The sequence below is a fragment of the Mus caroli genome, unplaced genomic scaffold (genome assembly GCF_978045245.1).
Source record: "Mus caroli unplaced genomic scaffold, Mus_caroli_1 scaffold_13, whole genome shotgun sequence".
In the NCBI taxonomy this organism is placed as follows: Eukaryota; Metazoa; Chordata; class Mammalia; order Rodentia; family Muridae; genus Mus; species Mus caroli.
In genome coordinates this window covers 13,781,201-13,799,838 of record NW_028227268.1, presented here as the reverse complement: position 1 = coordinate 13,799,838, position 18,638 = coordinate 13,781,201, and the positions used below count along the sequence as shown (strand labels likewise).

Genomic DNA, 18,638 nt, shown 5'->3' with positions numbered 1-18,638 from the left:
TCTAAATCTAAAGCCATCATCTAGTATGTACAAACAATATGTGTTGCCTTCCCACATGCTTCCACAACTAATTCATCCAGACTAGAATATAATATTCTGCACACACTGGATGTAAAGGCATGATTCTATGCTCTCATGGAGGACTTCTTGGGCTCCATGTAAAAGTTCCTTGTACAAGCTTATCATGCTGTGCACTAAACCTTTAGAAAGGTACAGATGCAATGATAGTCCATGCATCTAAAGTACACTCCTGCTGTATTGGCTCTTGATCCTTCAATACCTCCACAATCAAACGTGGTCAGTGAGTGACGAAAACTAAATGGAGACTTGTGAGAGGCAGCACAGCCCATAGCTTAATAACCCAGCATATAGACCTGGGTTTGAGTCCCAGTTCTACCACAACCAAACTGTAAACGTGTATCAAAACCTTCTCCTCTGGCATATCTATCTATAAATTGGAAGCAATACCGTTTACTTACTTCTTTACAACTGTTGAGGCCAACTAATGTTCAAATTAATTAAAGAAAAGTACGTGGACCCATGCCTAATGTTGAAAGCACTATATGGGAGAAGAGGGGAGAAAGTGGTTGTCATTGTGTTTCAAGCACAAGAAAATGCTTGTAAGAGCTACACAGGAGTTGGGAGATACATCCAAAGAGTCATGGTTGGGACTGGGGGTGCAACTTGCTGGTAGAACATTTGCATAAATATCACACTGAAGGAAAAAAAAAGAGTTTGCTCAAATCAGACCTAAACGGATCTATAAGATGTCTACGTGTCTCATATTCGCATCATTAGTGATTTCTCAGTTCCTTATTAAAGTTGCCCAGACAAGACAGATGGACCTTGCATTTCTTACAATACTGAAAATAGAAATGTGTAGATACAGGGTGTGGGGAGACAGTGGGGAAAGGCGGCATGAAAGATGGACTGTCCTTACACTGATCTTACTTTGTGGACTTCTGAATAATTTCAGCTTTATGCTGGCAATTAATCAAGTCATTCCCCTCTGCTCCATTCTTCACAAAAACCTATTTCCACAAGTCATTTTTCCCCTTTGTATAATTTAATAGGGAGGGTTTTTTTTTTTTTTTTTTTTGGTTTCAGCAATTTTAGCTCACTCTAACTGTTAATACTGTGTCCCCACCCTGGTCTTATGGCTTAACTTCACGTCTCCCCTGAGTTTCACAGTTTGGTGGAAAACAAGAGTTGAAATGAAAGGTTTGCTGTGGAAAGTCTGAGAAGGGTGAGGACTGAAAAGGCCACTCAAGTCTCATCCCAGAGAGGTGGATCGGTGCTTTTTTTTTCTCTTAATGGCATCATTCTTTCCCTGTCTACAAACCCAGGCTTCACAGGCACCAAAAGGAACTGGTTTCCAGTTGGAGGGAGGAATGTTTCTTCAAAACGATTACAAGCTGAACCCAGGCCCTGGCCCCAGGCTGGAGATGTTCTCAAGTCTCTCCTTCTGCACAGGAGATTCTAGGGTGCTTTTAGAATAAAATCACCTGAAATGGGAAAACCATGATGGTGAATTGCACCTAACAATGTTAGCTTTTTTTTTTCTTTCTATTTGAATAAAACCTTTAAAGTTGTTGCGATTCAATTACGGACATTTTATACCACCATTCTCATCCCTTCGTCACCTTGAGGCTTAAGAAGCCTTTCAAATTTAGGAAGTTTAAAAATAACAGGATCAATGTGGTTGGGCACAGCAATGTGGGGTCAGCTATTAGCAATCTCAAAGGAAAACAGAACATTGAAGTGACAGGGACAAACGTGCCCTGAAGAGCAGCTTCAATTCTTCACCCTGGATTCAACACATCTTGCTTCCTAATACAGCCCATAAGATGTCCTTGTTTTATTTGTGGCGGTAAGATTTATTCCTGGTGCCTGCATACTTCTCATCAGAGAGAAAGAATGTATGTTTCACTCCCACTGTGCTAATTTATTCGGGTCAGCACTACACACAACTCTTTTGAGATGCAGACTGGATTTTTCTGCTCTCTGTTTTGCCTAGCAGCTGAGTCCTCTTAAGGTTGACATATCTTTAGATAAGAAGTTAGCTTTAAAAATAAATAAATAAGCAAATAAATAAATAAACTCAGTCAAAAGTCACTATCTTCCTGGTTGTGAACATTTGTATCATAACTTCTCTAATATTTATATAATCACACACCCAACAATCATTTACATAGTGTCTATAAAGTACCAGGCACTGCACTAACCACTGGAGACACACACAGAAAGAAGTCTCAATCCTGCACTCCATCATCAGAGGAAGAGTGAGGCAGAGAGATGTAGTAACAAGCTCCCATGATGGGCATAAATATCCAGAAGGGCTGGCAGCTTGGGACAGGCCTAAGCTACAGTGCAGCTAAGATTTAAAGTCACGGATGTCACCTGGTCAACTGCAACTTATGATGGACCAGAGGACCAGAGGGTGAAGCATTCCTACATGAAGGAGGGAAACATCCACTGGCAAGTCTGCAGAGGCAGGGGAAGAGCTGGGGACTCTCAGGCAGCCACAGGCTGCTGAGGTCTGCACCAGATCAGGGCAGCTCAGAAATCAAAGCTGTTTTTGAAATCGGTCTGTCTGACTCTATAAAGGAAAGAGGCACAACCTAAGTTAGGCTGCTGTGCCTGAAAACTTCAGCTTGGGTGATGGGAGGGTGGAATTGCCATCAGAGAGCATGAAATCAAGAAACCATAAAACAAAAGGGAAGGAGTCTGGTTATCAAACTCCTCTGCAAAAGTAAACATCTGTTAGGTCCCCGCTGTCTGTGAAGGGAGGAAGCACTCCACACACTGCAGCTCTGCCTTCTGGTGGTGGGGGGAGGAAGTGTGTTAATAAAACAACAGAGCACACTCATTCCCCAAGTGAAAGACAGCCACTCAGCCATTAATCAGAAACCTCTTAAGAAGGGGCATACAGCACGAATATCTGACACCTGTCCCAGCCTAGAACCCCTACTTATAACAAACAGTATAATTCTTTACTGGATGGGGGAGGGGAAGCTGAGATGAGCCTGGGTTGCACCCCCCCCCCAACTCCTCCCAACAACTTCTAAGTGCCAGACGTTACATTGTAGTACTTTGTTACATTGTGTGGTACTTTGTACACTGTTACAAACTCTCTAGAGTTCCAAGTTAACACCAAGAATTCATCTAAAGGGGAGTAAGGAAATGTTTACTACACAACCATGAAGACCCGAGTTCAAATCCCCTGAGCCCAGGTTAGAAAGCCCGAGCAGTATGGTGCAGATAGGCAATCCTAATGTTCCTAAAGGGAGATAGGAGAGAGAGACAGGAGAATCTCCAGTAGTTCATAAGCCAGTGGAAGAAAACAGACTCTGTCTCTACAAGGTGGAAGACAAGGTCCACTGTCTGAGTTCACTCTCCTGTCTCTGCATGTGTGCTACAGCATGTGGGCAGCTCCATTCACAAACAAAGGTGCACACAGACATGCACGAAGAGGTTTTAAAAAAGAGTTTAGTTATAGCTATCACCTAGGAGTGAGGAACCTGTCAGAAAGGGGAGGTCAAAGGGCGAGTCTCTGCTTTATAAACAAATGATTACAGAAACCTCTGACACAAGAGCGAAGCCCGTGGGCAGCTAGAGCTCACTCTAAGTTTTAGGTGGTTGAGTTTTTGTGCTACCTATAAGATGTGCATCCTTCAAACCACTTAGTGGTCCTAGGTTTAATTCCAAGCATCACAAAACAGACAGACAGACAGACAGACAAGACAGACAGACAGAGGCAGAGATTCCAGAGCATGAGAAGAACAAATATTCCATTCAAGTTGGCCAAGCTCACAATTGTGCTCATCTTGGACCTCAGCCCTTGTCTATCTCCTGGCACCTGGTACCCACACTACTTGGCAGATGAGGACAACTGGACATCCCTTTCCTACAAGGCTGCCAACACAATCCCCACTGCCCCATTTCTGTTTAAAGGTCAGACTCAGCCTGAGCAAATAGCTAAGCTGGTAGAGAGCTTGCCTAGTATTTAATCCTCAGCACATAAACAAAGCACAGTGCACACGCCTGTAATGCCAGTATCTGACAGACAGAGGCAAGAAGATGGGAAGTTTGAGGTCATCCTCAGCTACATAGCAAGTTCAAGGCTAGCCTGGTCTATATGAGACACTGTCTCAAAACAGAGTCAGCCTCCATGAAGTGAATCTCCCTCTGGAATCCCTCAGCTTGCATTGCAGATAAGTGTTCTTTCTTTCCTGCCCCCCACCCCCAAATCAAACACCAGTTTTCACTTTCTTGAGAGAATGCAAAACCCATCCTGGTCAGGTAGGTTAACAGGGCTTTAAAATAAAATGTTAACCAGCACAGCAGAAGAAAAGCTGACTTTTATTACTGAAAAGTGGGAGATTCGGTGGAGTCACAAGTAAAGGACAGAATATGATTTGCATGTCCCTAGCAAGAGACCTTCAAGATTCCTAACCACTGTGCAGTGGAGAAATGCAGATTCATTCTGAGAACCCAGGGTTGACCCTACAGGGTCATGGACTCCTATAGTTACAGACAGAGCTGTCTTCCAATGCTACCTCAGGGATATTTCAACCAAACAATCTGGGCTGAAAGTTCGTTTTAACGTGTGCTAGATACTAACCAAAAAAGGGGAGAGAACAGGAAAAGAAAGGAGGAAAATCCAGAGGCCAGCTAGATGCAACAAACTCTGAGTAACTGCCTGGCACTTCATAGAAGCAGGTCACGTTTTTTTTTTTTTTGTTTTTTTTTTTTTCAGCGGCTGCTTCCACGGCTGTAATTAGAGATGGGCAGGGCTGTTGCTAACTCTGAGAAGGGAAAAAAAAATGACTTGGCTGGGTCCCGTTTCCAGTAGTGAAAGTAGCAGAGAGCCCCAGAGGCTCAGGCTCTGTGAGAGAGCAGCAGCAAGGACCACTCTGGTCCTAGACGAGTGCTTTTGGAAGCAGCTGAAGCAAGACAGAGATCCTGCCTAGACACAGACCTCCTTGTCCAACAGACTCAAAGGTAGTGCTACCAATGCCTAGGCCACACAAATCTACTTCCTTCTCCCTTCCTTTCCCTGAAGAAAAAAAAAAAAAAGGAAAAGAAGAGAAAGAAAATGTGAGTGAGGATTGATTACCTGCTCGTGTTAGGGAGATGAAAAAAGCCCTGGAGTCACCAAATTAAAAATAAAAAAATACAGGAATCAGTAAGCAGCTATGAGCCTCACAGCCAACCTTTAAGAGATACAAAAAGACAAGGTTGTCTTGATCACTGACAATCTTAAGGAAGCTGTTTCATGGATTCAGGGCCCACAGTGAGTTTTGTTTTTTTTTTTTTTTTTTTCCCTTCTCCCTAGTATTAAATGTTCTTGGTCTCATCTCCATCCAGACAGTAGACTCTCACATGAGATCCTCCTGGTTATCAGGCCTAGTGATATCGTTGTGTACCCACAATGCAATATAAACAAGAATGGCACAACACCCACTTTGGGAGAATGCAAATAACTCAACCAACACTTCTCTGGAAGTTGCCCTGATTGAGCCCATTTTATTAAATCTTGGGCCAAGGAGATAAACTTAAGTGTTCCACGTGTTGATAGAATCCCTTCTTCTAGTGATATAGATGCAGCTTTTAGGGCTGAAATTCATTTATTAATTTAGCATTATCATTCTTATCATTCACTAAGCAAAACTATGACAAAGCTATATTACTTGTGACACGGATATGTGGCTCTTATTTACAACATGTGCAAAGAAAGAAGAGGAAAAGAGAGGAAAAGCAGAGAAGAGAGGGAGGGAGGAGAGGAGGAAGAGGGGAGGAGAGGGAGGAAGGGGCAGGAGAGAAGGAGTAGGCTACCATTGCTACAACTATTTAACCTATTGACCAAAACAACAAACTGTTTCTGTAGCTAGAAAATATTGTCATCATATAAGAAAAACCCAATGTACTAAGAATATAAAAAGCTTCAGGGCTAGGCATGGTGGTTTATGCCTGTAATGCCAGCACTCAGGAGGCAGAAGTAGAATGATCTCTGAGAGTTCAAGGTCAACCTAGGCTTACACAGTGAGACCCTTTCTCAAAAATTTTTTTTTTCCTAAACTCAGGCTACTATTTGGAAGAAGGGGCTGTCCAATGTTGTACATGGGGATGAGTTCGTCTCCTGAATAGGAATAACTTTCTAATAACCAGAACCAAAGGAGAGAAAGTCAAGACATTAAGCTGAAATATATTCCAAGATGGTCAGGTGCTCAGAGAAAGACTGGTGCTCAGAGAAAGACTGGATTTAAGAAGGCATTAAAAGCAAGTCAGGCAGTGTAAGTACTGCTTGGGGAGTAAAAGCACTGCCCTAGGCAGAGCATCTTTCTTAATTAAGTTACCACAATAAGATACAATATGGCCACAAGAAGTCAAGCACAGATGATACACACTAAACAAGATGTAGCAGCAGCTAGAACTTTTAAATAGCATCACCCTTGAAAAGGTTACTAGGAATTAAAATGTGTTTGCACTAGGGGGATTCATTACTTAAGGCGATCACAAGGTAAATTCTTTAAAGCCAAGAACTGGCTCTAAAGCATTCTTCTCTAATTAGTGTATTTGTATTTGTGTATAGTGTATTTGTCCATGTATTATTGTAAATCTAGTAAAGAAATTCACAGAAGAAATACAAATGTCTACTGCACATGGGGCAGGGCTTTGACCTCACTAATAGCCCAGGAGACAGAAGTTAAATGTAAGGTCCTCTTCCCCTGACATTAGCAAAAGATAAAGCCAATTTCTATAGCAGCCTTTCTACCCAGAAAGTGAAGGCAAGAGCAAGCACACTTTACATGCATAGTGAACTGTACATTGGAGCCCTTTTGGACAATTTTACAGTTCCCATTAAAATTTAGAATGTGCACCTCCACACTTCTAGGTATCCATTCTAGAAGCACCTACACTGGTTCCCAGGGATACTCTCTGTAGTGGGTCTGGGTGAACTTAGTAGCAACTGGCATCCCCAGTGGAGGAGACAAGGGTGAATAACCACTTGGTAGAATCAGACAGAACTGAGGCTGGCTCAGACAGCTACTTAGCATCTGCTGAGGAAAAACAATGCACCCTGCACAGAAAACCTCAGAGTTCAATCTCTTACAATTAAGTGTACACCAATGGAAACTAAATGGGTATTTTAAAAAGACATTATCCCTGGGAGGTAGAAAGAGAAAGGAGTGGACTCTTTCACCTTTTAAACATTTTATGAGTATATTTTTTAAAAAGAAACCATATAAAAGGGAGTTATGAGGCAGGAGGATGTTAATCCAAGAACCCACTGGAAGCTCAGCACATACTGTATAGGGAATCTCACAGAACTGGTGACCCCAAACCACGGCCACACTGTTACTTTACCAACAATACCTGCTCTGGCCAATGAGCTGGCAGAGACCGGATGACTCTATATCATTGTCATGGGGGGAAAATATGATACCGTTTTAAAACAACATATCTACTTTCTCCTGGACAATTTGAGGAAATTCAGTAACTATTTTTCTTGTAAGTTTCCATAGGCTCTGACTCAAACGGAAGCCAAAATGAAAATAGTAACAGACTTAGATCTCATTTGCATCTTTGAATTACCTAAAATCGCATTCAAACCTAGACCCAAACCAAGTGCATAGAATTCGGGCCCAGAACTTTGAGAACCAAAGTCTTTCTTTCATGTGCTACAAAGGCCGATGTAGCCTGCTTGCCTCTACTTTTAAAAGGAATGCCCATTCATTTCCAAACGGAGCTCTCATTCAATCAGAGTTCTAAGCACACCATGGAATTAAGAAAGGTACAGTATTAATGATCATTATGCTATAAAATGTCCCTCTCTGATATGTGTATTAGAAACAAGGTCACCAAATTGGAAGTTTACAAAAAGATAAGCAACTTAATAATACACCATCACTTGTAAAATAGAAAAGCACACGCTGTGTTTTTCTCTAATACACTTATTAAGAGACAGTCACAGGATGGTATTTTCCAGGCTAGAATGTACTTTCCACTTGCCCTAATAATAAACCTATGCCCAGATGGGAAATATAACTGGAACTAAATAAACATGCTATAGGCGATGAGCAGAGAAGCCAGCAGGCAAGCCAGGAAACTTGAAACGCCTTCTCAAGCTATAATGGAGTTTATTTATCCAACTCAACAGATAAGACAGAGAATATAAAAAGTTAGATATTTGATGGCTGCACAACAATGGTGGCTGTGGTGAACACAATGCCATTGTAGGTGAGGAAGGAAACCCTGTGGAGCCAGCCACAGGAGAGCATGCATGAAGTATGGACTCAAGCTAGAGGAAAGGCACACCGCACAGTGATCCTAGAGCTGTCAATCACTCTACATCACTGACGTAATGTCAAAGTGTGCATACTTTGTTCCTGGTGGCAATGGGTGATCTACACAACTTTCTTGAAATTATGTATAGCCTAAAGCTAATTACCTTGGGTATACAATGTATAGGGTGAAAAAGTTGAGGAAAGAAAGGGGGGAAAATGTCACATGAATAGAAAGCGATCCTCCCCTCCCCCCCTTTTTTTTTCTAAACACCCACACAAAGACAGAAGTTTCTGACAGGAATGTTCTCAGCAAAAAAAAATAAAATAAAATTACAGGACGGCTTTTGCTTTTTTTTTTTTTTTTATGAACAGAAAAGGAAGTTCTCTGTGCAGATTACTAGGCAATACTATGTTTTGTTTTTTCCTTAAAAGGAACACACTATCATCACTTGTGTTTTGAAAATATTATCTAAGTAACATATCTTTCAGATCACAAAGAAACGTGGAGCAGAAGAAGTCCATTCCCGTGTGAGTGCTCACTTGTGGATGCACTTGGAAATGAAGCCCACCGAGGCAGCTTACCTTGGCACTGGAAGCCTTGTTTCCCAAACCCCCTGGAAAACAGAAAACAAGAACAAACATCTTAGCATGCTTCCCACCGAGACCACATTGTAGCAAGTTACATGAGCAAGTACTCTACAAGGTCGAAAAGTCTATACTTGAAACCCAAGAGCTCAATAAGGAAAAAACACCCCTAAGTATTTAACTAGAAGACTGTGTGCATTTATCTCTTTTTTTTTTTTTTTTTTTTTTTTTTTTTTGCTTTTCGAGACAGGGTTTCTCTGTGTAGTCGTGGCTGTCCTGGAACTCACTTTGTAGGCTGGGCGTGGTGGCGCATGCCTTTAATCCCAGCACTCGGGAGGCAGAGGCAGGCGGATTTCTGAGTTCGAGGCCAGCCTGGGCTACAGAGTGAGTTCCAGGACAGCCACGACTACACAGAGAAACCCTGTCTCGAAAAGCCAAAAAAAAAAAAAATAGCATTTATCTTTTTTAAAATAACCAAGTAAATCTGTCTATAAAGGACCGCTGAACTGTTACCAAGTTTCTATCTATCTGGTCTTTTCCATTTTGTGATTGGTATTTAAATTTCAAAATAAGAACATGACTTCAAACTTAAAATTGTTGCTTACAATACTCTGACAAAAGGGAGCTTGTGGTTTAAAAATTGAGGGGTGGGGAGGCTGGGGGGGCAGGGGCTTACTTTTTAGTCCTGAAAACAAAGAAACTTTTTCTCCCTAAAGACAACCAAAAAGTAGCTTGTTAGAAGTTTGTTTCAAATAGTATGTGTCTAAGAACTGTCAAATAGTATCACTGTTTACAGGTCATCTGGGCTGCTGAAGGAATCCGATTTGATGTAACATCACTGCTATAGCTTGTACTTGGGATTATCTGTGGTCCAATTTTCACTGAGAACCATTAGCATTCAAAGTCTATACTGAGACCACTCTGCTCTTGTAAATCATTTTAGAGAATTGACTCTGTAAGCACAGAGTCCTGACATGGATATTTGACTACAAACACTGTTCCAACAGAACGCACTGCATCAAAATGTTCTCAGAGGTGGCTCATAATCTCTTGCTTTACAGAGCATTTTAAACTTACAAAGCACTCTACATTCCTTTATAATTATCTTAATGTCATCACCCTACCAAAAAAAAAACCAAAAAACCTAGGTTCAAATATTTAGCTTTAAAATACAAGTGCTTAAATACTGAAATTAAATTGCAAACCAAAGACTCATAGAAGCCATAATGAAGGAAACCAGAGAAATTAAATCCACTGCAAGATGGTTTTGGTGGGGTTGCCTGGCCATCCAACTGACTGCTTTCAGATTAAGTGAGGCTCTTGTGCTTGTGTGGAACTATTCAGAGCAGGAGGGAAAAGGAACCTTTCCCTTCACATCGCAGTGAAGCTGGTACCCTGAGGACCTCATCAGTTGGCCTGAGACTGGTTCTCTGGGCAGTGAGAGTGGAGACTGATTAGTGAGCTTGGTAAAAATGTAAGTCGTTTTTCTAATGTATCTACTTCCTGTAGAAGTAATTATCACTCTGTCCCTTTTGACTAGAATCTCGCGGTTAACATGGGAGGCTGCAACCTGCCAAATGCAATATCCTTCCTTTACCCCGGTGCTAGAGACTCATCTTAAGGAGCCTTATCTACCCTCACCCACTCCTTGAGCTTGATTGCTTCAGATGCTAACTACTCTATGGAGACTGTAAAGTGGTTGTGTTGTTCACCAAGGTGCCCTACTGAATGATTTCTTAAAAGAATGGAAAAATCGGGCATCTTATTGGCACACTGATGGTGGGGTTCCCTTTTAATTCTCTTCTGTGGGTGGCCTGGATTCAGCACTATCTGTCCTATAGCCACTAGGATACCCCATTATGTATAAAGCTGACTGCTTGGTGTCTAGGTGCTCTTCGCCCCTTGCAGCTCCCTACCCAGGAGGGAGCTAAGGAGCCCCGGCCATAGCTCTTGCTTATAAGGTACTTCTTACTCCAAACACATGGACAAAAGAGTCAGGGTATCCCCAAGAAAAGCTGACACTTGGTGTTCAAAGTCGTAGGAGGGGGACGATTTCTAAGCATTGTGATGGGGGGTGCTGACATTTTGAAAATCTGATGAAAGCTGTAATTCTCTCACAAAAATTTTTTTAAAAACCATAAATCTGCATAAATACATTTTTACCTAATTTCACAGGCTCCAGAGAGATAGATCCCTGAACCCTTCTTTTTATCAAGCCCCTCAGTTGCCAACACTTGGCGTTCAGTGGAAATCACCTGAGCGCGGACACCTTTAGCCATTACAGTATTTTTCTTAAATAAGCCCTCTGTCCTCATCAACTGGGTTACAGGTCTAATCTCCTGTTGACAGGGTCTATTTTAAATTACTCCCTCTGCCCTCTGCCATTTGCCTGCCGGGTTAGCCCTCCTCCCCCACGGCAAGCTTTCAACAGTTTGCTGCCTTCCATCTCTCTCCCTCCCCTCTCTCCCCCCTCTGGGCTCAGCCAGAAAAGTCAAAGTCTCCGTGCCCAGTAGAAACAGCCTACAGTAGGCAGGGACCCAAGGTTCCAGCGGAGTCCCAGCCCGACGCGAGGCACAAACACTCCCCGGAACGCGCCCAGCCTGGCTCGCCAGCAACTTGGAGCGGCGCGCCGCGGCTCCCCGCTACTCCGGGGCGTGTTTCTTGCGCGTCCTGGGGCCACTTTGACTCCAGTAATTTCTCTTTCCTGTCCCTTTGCTCCCATCGGGCCCATTGACCGCTCCACTTGGTGACGGGGAAGACCTGTGTGTCCCAGGAGAGGCGAGGGGACCTTCCCCCTCATCCGAGTCACCCCGTGCAGAGCCAAGCGTCCCTTCAGGGCACCAGGGCATGCGTGGCAGCGCCGGGCCACTTTCCAGGGAGTGTCCCGCGTGGGTGCGCGCCTGTCACTCCTGGCGAGAGTTCGGACTCCGGCCAGGCACTCTAAGTTCTCGGAGGAGTCCTGGCCCTGAGAGTGAGAACGCGCCGGGGCTCAGAGACGTCCCCGAGCTTAAGTCCCGGGGACAAGGAGACTTGAGCCCCGGGCAAAGGTGGCTCTTGGGTCCCCAGGGCTGCCGCGCGCACCTACCAGATGAAGTCGGTGCAGTGGCTGCAGAAGGTGGGTTGCTTGAAGAAGCGGGCGATGAATTTGTGGTCTTTCACCTCATGCACGTTCTTCTGCCTCAGCGCCCCTTTGCGGGCGAAGCGGTTGGCCACGTCCTGAGACGCCGTGGAGTCGTTGGCCGGGTAAACGTCAGCCATGGTTCCCCCCAACCACCTCTTGCCTCCGCCGGGGAGCAGCAGCCGGGGAGGGCCGGGGTGGGCGGGGGCGGCGGCCGAGGTGGCGGTGCTGATGAGGTGCGGTGGTGGCGGTGGTGGCCGGGGAGAGCCGGGCGGGCGCTGTGCTACTCGGAGCTGGGAGCCGATCCGCTCTCTCTGGCTCTCTCCGGCTCTCTGGCTCGCTGGCTGGCCCCACGCTCACTGACAGCCCGGCGCCCGGCGCTCGCGCTTCCTACTCGCGGCTGCAAGAGGCGGCCCGGAGCGGCGCCGCCCACTGCGCATGCCCGGAGAGCTAGCGTGTGTATGTGTGCACGCGCGCGCGCGGCCTGGAGTAGGAGCGCGCGGGACGGGGATGCGCGCCGGGCGAGCCTAGGGCCTCTGCGCTGAGCTGCACAGAGCTGGACACGCGGACTGGGGGGTCCCCTGTGAGCCCCGCCAACAGCCGAGGGCGGTGGTCGGGGAGAGGCCCTGGAGATGCCCAGCCCAGGAAGAAGCCGGGAGGGGCGGGTCCTTCTCCTCCGCCGCCCGCTTCTTTTTCCTCCCTTTTCCTCTGCTTCCTCCTCCCTCTTTTTTCTCCTCCTCTCCTTCCGCTCGTGGTGCCGGGCCTCCTCCTCTCCCCACCTTCCTCCACCCACTCACGCTTCTCTGCTCATGCTTTCCTCTTTCTGGGATGGAAGTTGTGCCCCGAAGGAACCTGGCACGGAGCGCTCCCCACCCCCACCTCCATGCCACCCTCCTTAGCAGGTACAGAGGTAGCTCCTTGTCTAGCTACCTGGACCCACAGGCATTTGGGGGGAGGGTGGTTGCTGGCGTTTTATCAGCCTCTTGCCCGTTTAACCTTTCACCTGACCAAAATGTCATTCTAGTCGTTTATGCCACTAAAATGCCCAAACCCTAACCCTCGCTCAGTTCCGAGTTGGTAAAAGGGAGCGGTTTTGAATAACTGATCGCCGGCTCTCTTACATCCCTTCGATCTTTGACCTGCAGTTCACCTGCTTATTATATAGATTTGTATGACAGTCGTAATAACCCGGTAAGATGCCAAAGGGCTTGCCCTGGTTTGTGATGTTATTCGTTGGCTATCAGAGCTGTGGTGCCCGAAGATGATCAGGCTCTCTTGATTTTACATGTCCAGAACCTTAATTTAGAAATCATTTTGCATCCTAAGCTAATTGCTGAAATACTGGCAGGTGTAGAGTTCAGCCAGAACATTTGTAAATTACCAAGTAAAACTGCTTGTGAAGGGGTAGCTGGAATGGATGTGTATGCAAAGGGCGCACTTGGGGCTGGGCTGTCAGAGCACCTGCTGAATATTTATTAGGTCTGCCTGGAGGATTCTAAACCTGGGACAGAGCAACCCTCTCCCAGCAAGAAGTTCATTGTCCCAATCGGCCTAGGGTGGTCTCAAACTCGAGGTAATACTCCTGTCGAAGCTCCTGAGTGCTGGAATTACAGAGATGAACCATAACATCAGCTTCGTTTATTGTAGAATACAAATCCATTAAGACAATGTGCATACTTGAACTTGGACATGGTAACACCAGCCAGGGATCCCAAGAGGATCAGGAATGTAAGATCTCAAGTACAGACTTTAAAAGAGGGAAATTGCCTGAAATACTAACTCACAGCATATCTCCTAAGCCATGAAGGACTATTCTTTTCTGAGATTGCCTAATTGTGACTTTTGATGAAAAGATAGCTTTTACATTTAAACAAGTGCAGGCTACTGAATGGCCATCAGTAGACCAGGCTCTTCACTGACCCATTTACAATCTGGTGAGCAAGTGTCTTAGGGTTACTACTGCTGTGATGAAACACCATGACCAAAGGCAACTTGGACAGGAAAGAGTTTATTTGGCTTACACATCCTGAATCACAGTCCACTGAGAGAAGCCAAGCCAGGAGAGAACCTGAGGGCAGGAGCTGATGCAGAGGCCTTGGAAGATTGCTGCTTACTGGTTTACTCAGCCAGGATCATGGGCCCAGGGATAACACCACCCACAATGGACTGGGCCCTCCTCCATCAGTCACTAAGAAAATGCACTACAAGCTTGCCTACAGTCCAATCTTATGGAGGTGTTTTCTCAACTGGAGACAGCTTGTGTCAAGTTGATAGGGCTACACAGCGCAGCCAGTACTGCTGGTGCTTGGTGATATTCTATGGAAAGTGAATTTAAGCACTTCCAGGCCAAGGAGGCAAGCAGGGAAGAGGCAGGAGAAAAATGAAGAACAAAGCACACTAGGAAAATGGATCAAATTGTGAAATAAAAAACCAAAAAACAAACAAACAAAAAAAAACACATTATGGGTGTCTCAAACCATCCATGTTTAGTTGATAATTGTGGTTGAAATGGGGCATGGTGGAATGAAGCCACAACCCCTCACTCAGCCATGTTTATCTGGGACAGGGGTCTTCCTCAAATATTTAATAAAGACAAGCTTCTATTTCCCTGGCTCATTGAGGGTGAGGCGGAGAGAAATGGAGGGTGGGGTTTCCCTGTGCATTCTTAAATATAAATAAGAGCCAGACAGGCTGGGCATCAGCCTGGCATCTTCTGTGTAGGGAGGAGAGAAGTGATAGCTTTTGACTGTGCGTAGATAGGAGGGAGGCCATGTCTCTTTCCTTTCCAGTTGTGGCTCTACTTGCTTGCTTCCGTCCTGTGAGCATGAAGAGAAATGGCTAACTGAAAGCCCATTGATTGCTAGCTGGGCTGAGTGTGATTGCATCAACTGCCTTCATTTAAGCTCGCTCGGCCCAGAGTGAGTGGTGCACCCAGAGTGGAGAATTGTCAGTTACTGAGCAATACAGCTGCACCTCTAGCATGGACGGATAGGAATGGTTGGTCCCAATTCCCTCACGCTAGCCACCCATGGAGAAGACTAAGGAAGTGACCTCCTGAGGAGACAGCGCTCAGTGCTGTGATTGTTTTTAATCTGTTGTTTCCTGGAGAAGGTACCAGAAAAGAACTGAAGATAATGGGTGGAATGCAGCATCCATGTCTACCCTGATGTTGAAGAGTAAAGTCAGCACTCCTTGGAGAGGTGTCATCTACACTATGGTGACATAGGAGCTTGGTGCCAGGGTCAAAGTCAGGATCTTGAATTAATGGTTTCAAATGAGAATGGCTTACTTCACGTTGGTCATCTTGACTTGCAGGATACAATTTGTTCTGTGAAGCCACCTGCTCTGAATTCCACATGAGCCATTTTTCAAACTGGGCAGTACAAACTGCTTAAGTATTGAAAAAGCCTATCATTACTTGGGCTTTTTCAACTTACTATGTAGAAAGCATGGGGAAAGGTAAGATGGCAAATTAGACTATATAATCCAGCAGATAATTAGATTTATAGTGACTAGGAAGTCTGGAAATAAATAGACTAGTGTCCAAATGACAAGGGGACTATAAGGGCCAGGGTCCATTGTCAGACAAGCTTTGAGAGCTGGTGAATAGAAGTCCCCAGCAGAGATGAGTGCCAGGCCTTCCAGACACAGTAGAATGGGAAGCAGCTAAAATCCAAGTCACGTACTCCTCAACAAGGCATACACCTCTGTCTTCTCAGAAGGAGTGCCAAATTTTTTTTTTTTTTTTTGTAACTCACAGAAAGATACTGTGGAGTTTAGTGGAGATCCCAGTAACACTCTACTTAATTCCAGTTTATGGCATGTGACCTGAAAGGACCTTTGGGTCTGTCTTTTAAAAGCAAGCCTTCACCTCTCTCAGCAACCTCTGTCTCACAGAGACATTCTGTATCACCATCACCCTGTGGCTCAAGCTGAAGGCCAAAGCACCCTCCCATTCATCCCTTCAGTCTACCCCCTCATCCAGTCTGAGAGGCGTCCTGTGTGCTCCTCATCCTGGACGGATCTCATTTGTCCTTGGACCACAGGCTAGTATATGCCCAACATCAACTCTTTCCTGGACCACTGCACAACTGCTGACCTGATCTTGCTTCTGTTCTGGTCCCTTTTAAGTTTAAGCTTCACAAGCAATTATCCTTTATCAAATGCCTCTGTTAATTTGTATGTGTGTATATGCTATTATGTATGTGTGCACATGTGCAGGGCACATGGATGAAAGGCAAAGGATAGGTTAGGCATCCTGCTCCATTATTATCCAGGAGACAGGGTCTCTCACTGAATCCGGAAAGAGGCTGCCAGCCAGGAAGCCCCAGCAATCCTCCTGCCTCCACCCCACACAGTGCTGTAGTTATAGACACACCTGGCTTATTCATGGGTTCTGCCATTCAAACTCAGGTCCTCGTGCTTGGACAGCAAGCACTCCCAGCTACTGAGCCATCTCCCCACCTACTGAATGCACCTGTTGAAAACTACTTTTTGTTTTGAATAAGTGTAAAGACGTCCTTTATTTAAGAAATAGAAATGCTGATTTCCCTTAAATTAAGCCATAAATAAACCTGATCAAATAAAATAGGATGTTTTCCAAGGCAGTTTTTCTGGTTTAAATGTGGTTTGTCCCTGAAGACTTTGTGAGCTGGAAGCTTGTTTCTGAGTGTGGCAATGGTGAGAGGCAGTGGGACTTTTAAAAGGTGGGGCTTAGCGGAAGGCAGATATTAAGTCATGAGCTCCACCCTGGCAGAGGATTACCAGAGTTCTTCTTAGATGGCATTAATACTTGTCTGAGCAGGTTATTATAAACTTGGGCCACCACATGTGTGCGGTCCCTTCTATACACAGCTGTTTCCTTTTGTGTTCTTCCACCACCTTGTGACATATTCAGCAGGCTTCTCACCAGATGAAGCCATCCAACATGAACTGTCAGCCTCAAAGACTAAGCCAGAAAAACTATCTTTTTTTGTAAGGTATTTGACCTCAGGTATTTTGTTACAGCCACATAGAATTGTTATACAGCCAATAGACTTAAAAATAGTGTGTGAGTTAACTCAAAAGTCCAAATTAAGAGACAAGTGAGAAATCATATCCTAGAGGTAAATGTCTTGGCCAGAGAGTTCTCAAGCAAGACTTCAAGTGTCTGGGGTGATGGCTCAGTTAGGAGAGTGCTTGCCTGGTGAGGTTGAGGACATGAGTTCAATCCCCAGAATTCACAGAAGAATTGCTGGGTGTGGTAGCCTGTGCTTTCGCGATCCAGAAACTGCCAACAGTGGGATCTCTGGAGTTCACTGTCAAATTAGTGAATATCTGGCCAATAAGAGGCCCTGTCTCAAAAAACACTGGCGGACAATGTCTGAAAACCACCACTGAGCTTGACTTCCAACCTCCAAACACATACATCCCCGTTCATTCTCAAACAGGCTTGCACACACAAAGAAGTGTGTGTAAGAAGATCCCCAATCTATGTCATAATAAGTTTAATGTAAAGTAAGATCATATTGGAATCACACTGTGATGTAAGATTTGGACAGTTTTAAAATGTGAGGCACACACTGATTCAGTAAAGGTGTGGAATAAGCAAGTATATCACCCATGATTGGTAAGTCACAAAACCGTTACAGGTGTTCCCTTAGTTTCTGTTTTCTGTTGCTGTGGTAAAATACTCTGGCCAAAGCAAATTCAGGGAGAAAACAAAACAAAACAAAACATCTTTCTTCTGGTTTACATTTCAAGGGCATAGTCCACTGTGGAGGGGAAGTCCAGGCAACAGAAGCTTGAAGCAGCAGGACACAGCCCACCCAAACTCGGTCAGGAAGCAGAGAATGCATGCGGGCATGCTGCTAAGCACACTTTCTCCATGTATACAGTCCAGGATCCCAGCCAGGAATGACGCCCTGCACAGTGATCAATCTTCCCACCTTAATTAAGGAAATCAAGATAATCCCCACAGGCATGCCCAGAGGCTCATCTCCCAGGAGACTCTAAATCCTGTTGATTGGGCAATTAACCATTCTAGATATGATAAAGAGAAATGGGGCAATGACGACCAGAATCTAAAATACTCCAAACACTTTGGCCCAGCAACTCCACTTGCAAATGGGTGTCTCCATGTGTACAAACAGGCACACAGAGAGGCAGCATAGACATCAATATCAAGTTAGGAGACTAGTTAGATCAGCTATGATGAATTCGTATGCCAGGGATGAATTGCAGCTATTTAAAAATAAGATCAATTATACACACAGATGCAGAAATAACTTCCAGATACATGAGTGGAGAGTCAAAACCAGAAGTGTGTATGCTGGCACTTTTTAAAAGGATCTATCTAGGACCGGGGGTGTATTTCAGAGATTTCAGAGGCAGGGCTATACTTAACACATGCAAGGTACACACACACACACTAAAAAGGAGAATGGTAGAATAGGAAAGGGAAATGCATAAGCACATACATATAGAAATATAATTTTAAAAATTTTTAATGAGGCATTTAGGATATAGAGAAGTCAAGCTAGAAGTGATCGAGGAGGTTCTACCATGCAAGCTAGTTTTCATAATGCCAGAAGCTTGCCTAGAAGTCACCAATAATTACCTAGCTCTGAGCCCTGTGAGTTAGTTATAGTAGCAACTTGCCGGCA

At 44.8% G+C, this 18,638-nt stretch overlaps 1 protein-coding gene across 2 annotated transcripts in view; it reads right to left on the bottom strand.

Annotated features, from left to right (window-relative positions):
• Prkca (protein kinase C alpha) overlaps positions 1-12,792 on the bottom strand; it is a 404,382-nt gene extending 391,590 nt beyond the window's left edge. Inside the window, exons 1-2 of one of the 2 annotated variants that reach the window (XM_085829454.1) lie at positions 11,962-12,792; positions 8,874-8,905 (exon numbers count right to left, since the gene is read on the bottom strand). In XM_085829454.1, the coding sequence (XP_085685580.1) occupies positions 8,874-8,905; positions 11,962-12,134 (205 nt within the window). In that variant the 5' untranslated portion in view covers positions 12,135-12,792. The remainder of the gene's footprint in view (positions 1-8,873; positions 8,906-11,961) is intronic. The other variant, XM_021175668.3, reaches the window with a different exon arrangement.
• Positions 12,793-18,638: the final 5,846 nt, after the last annotated feature.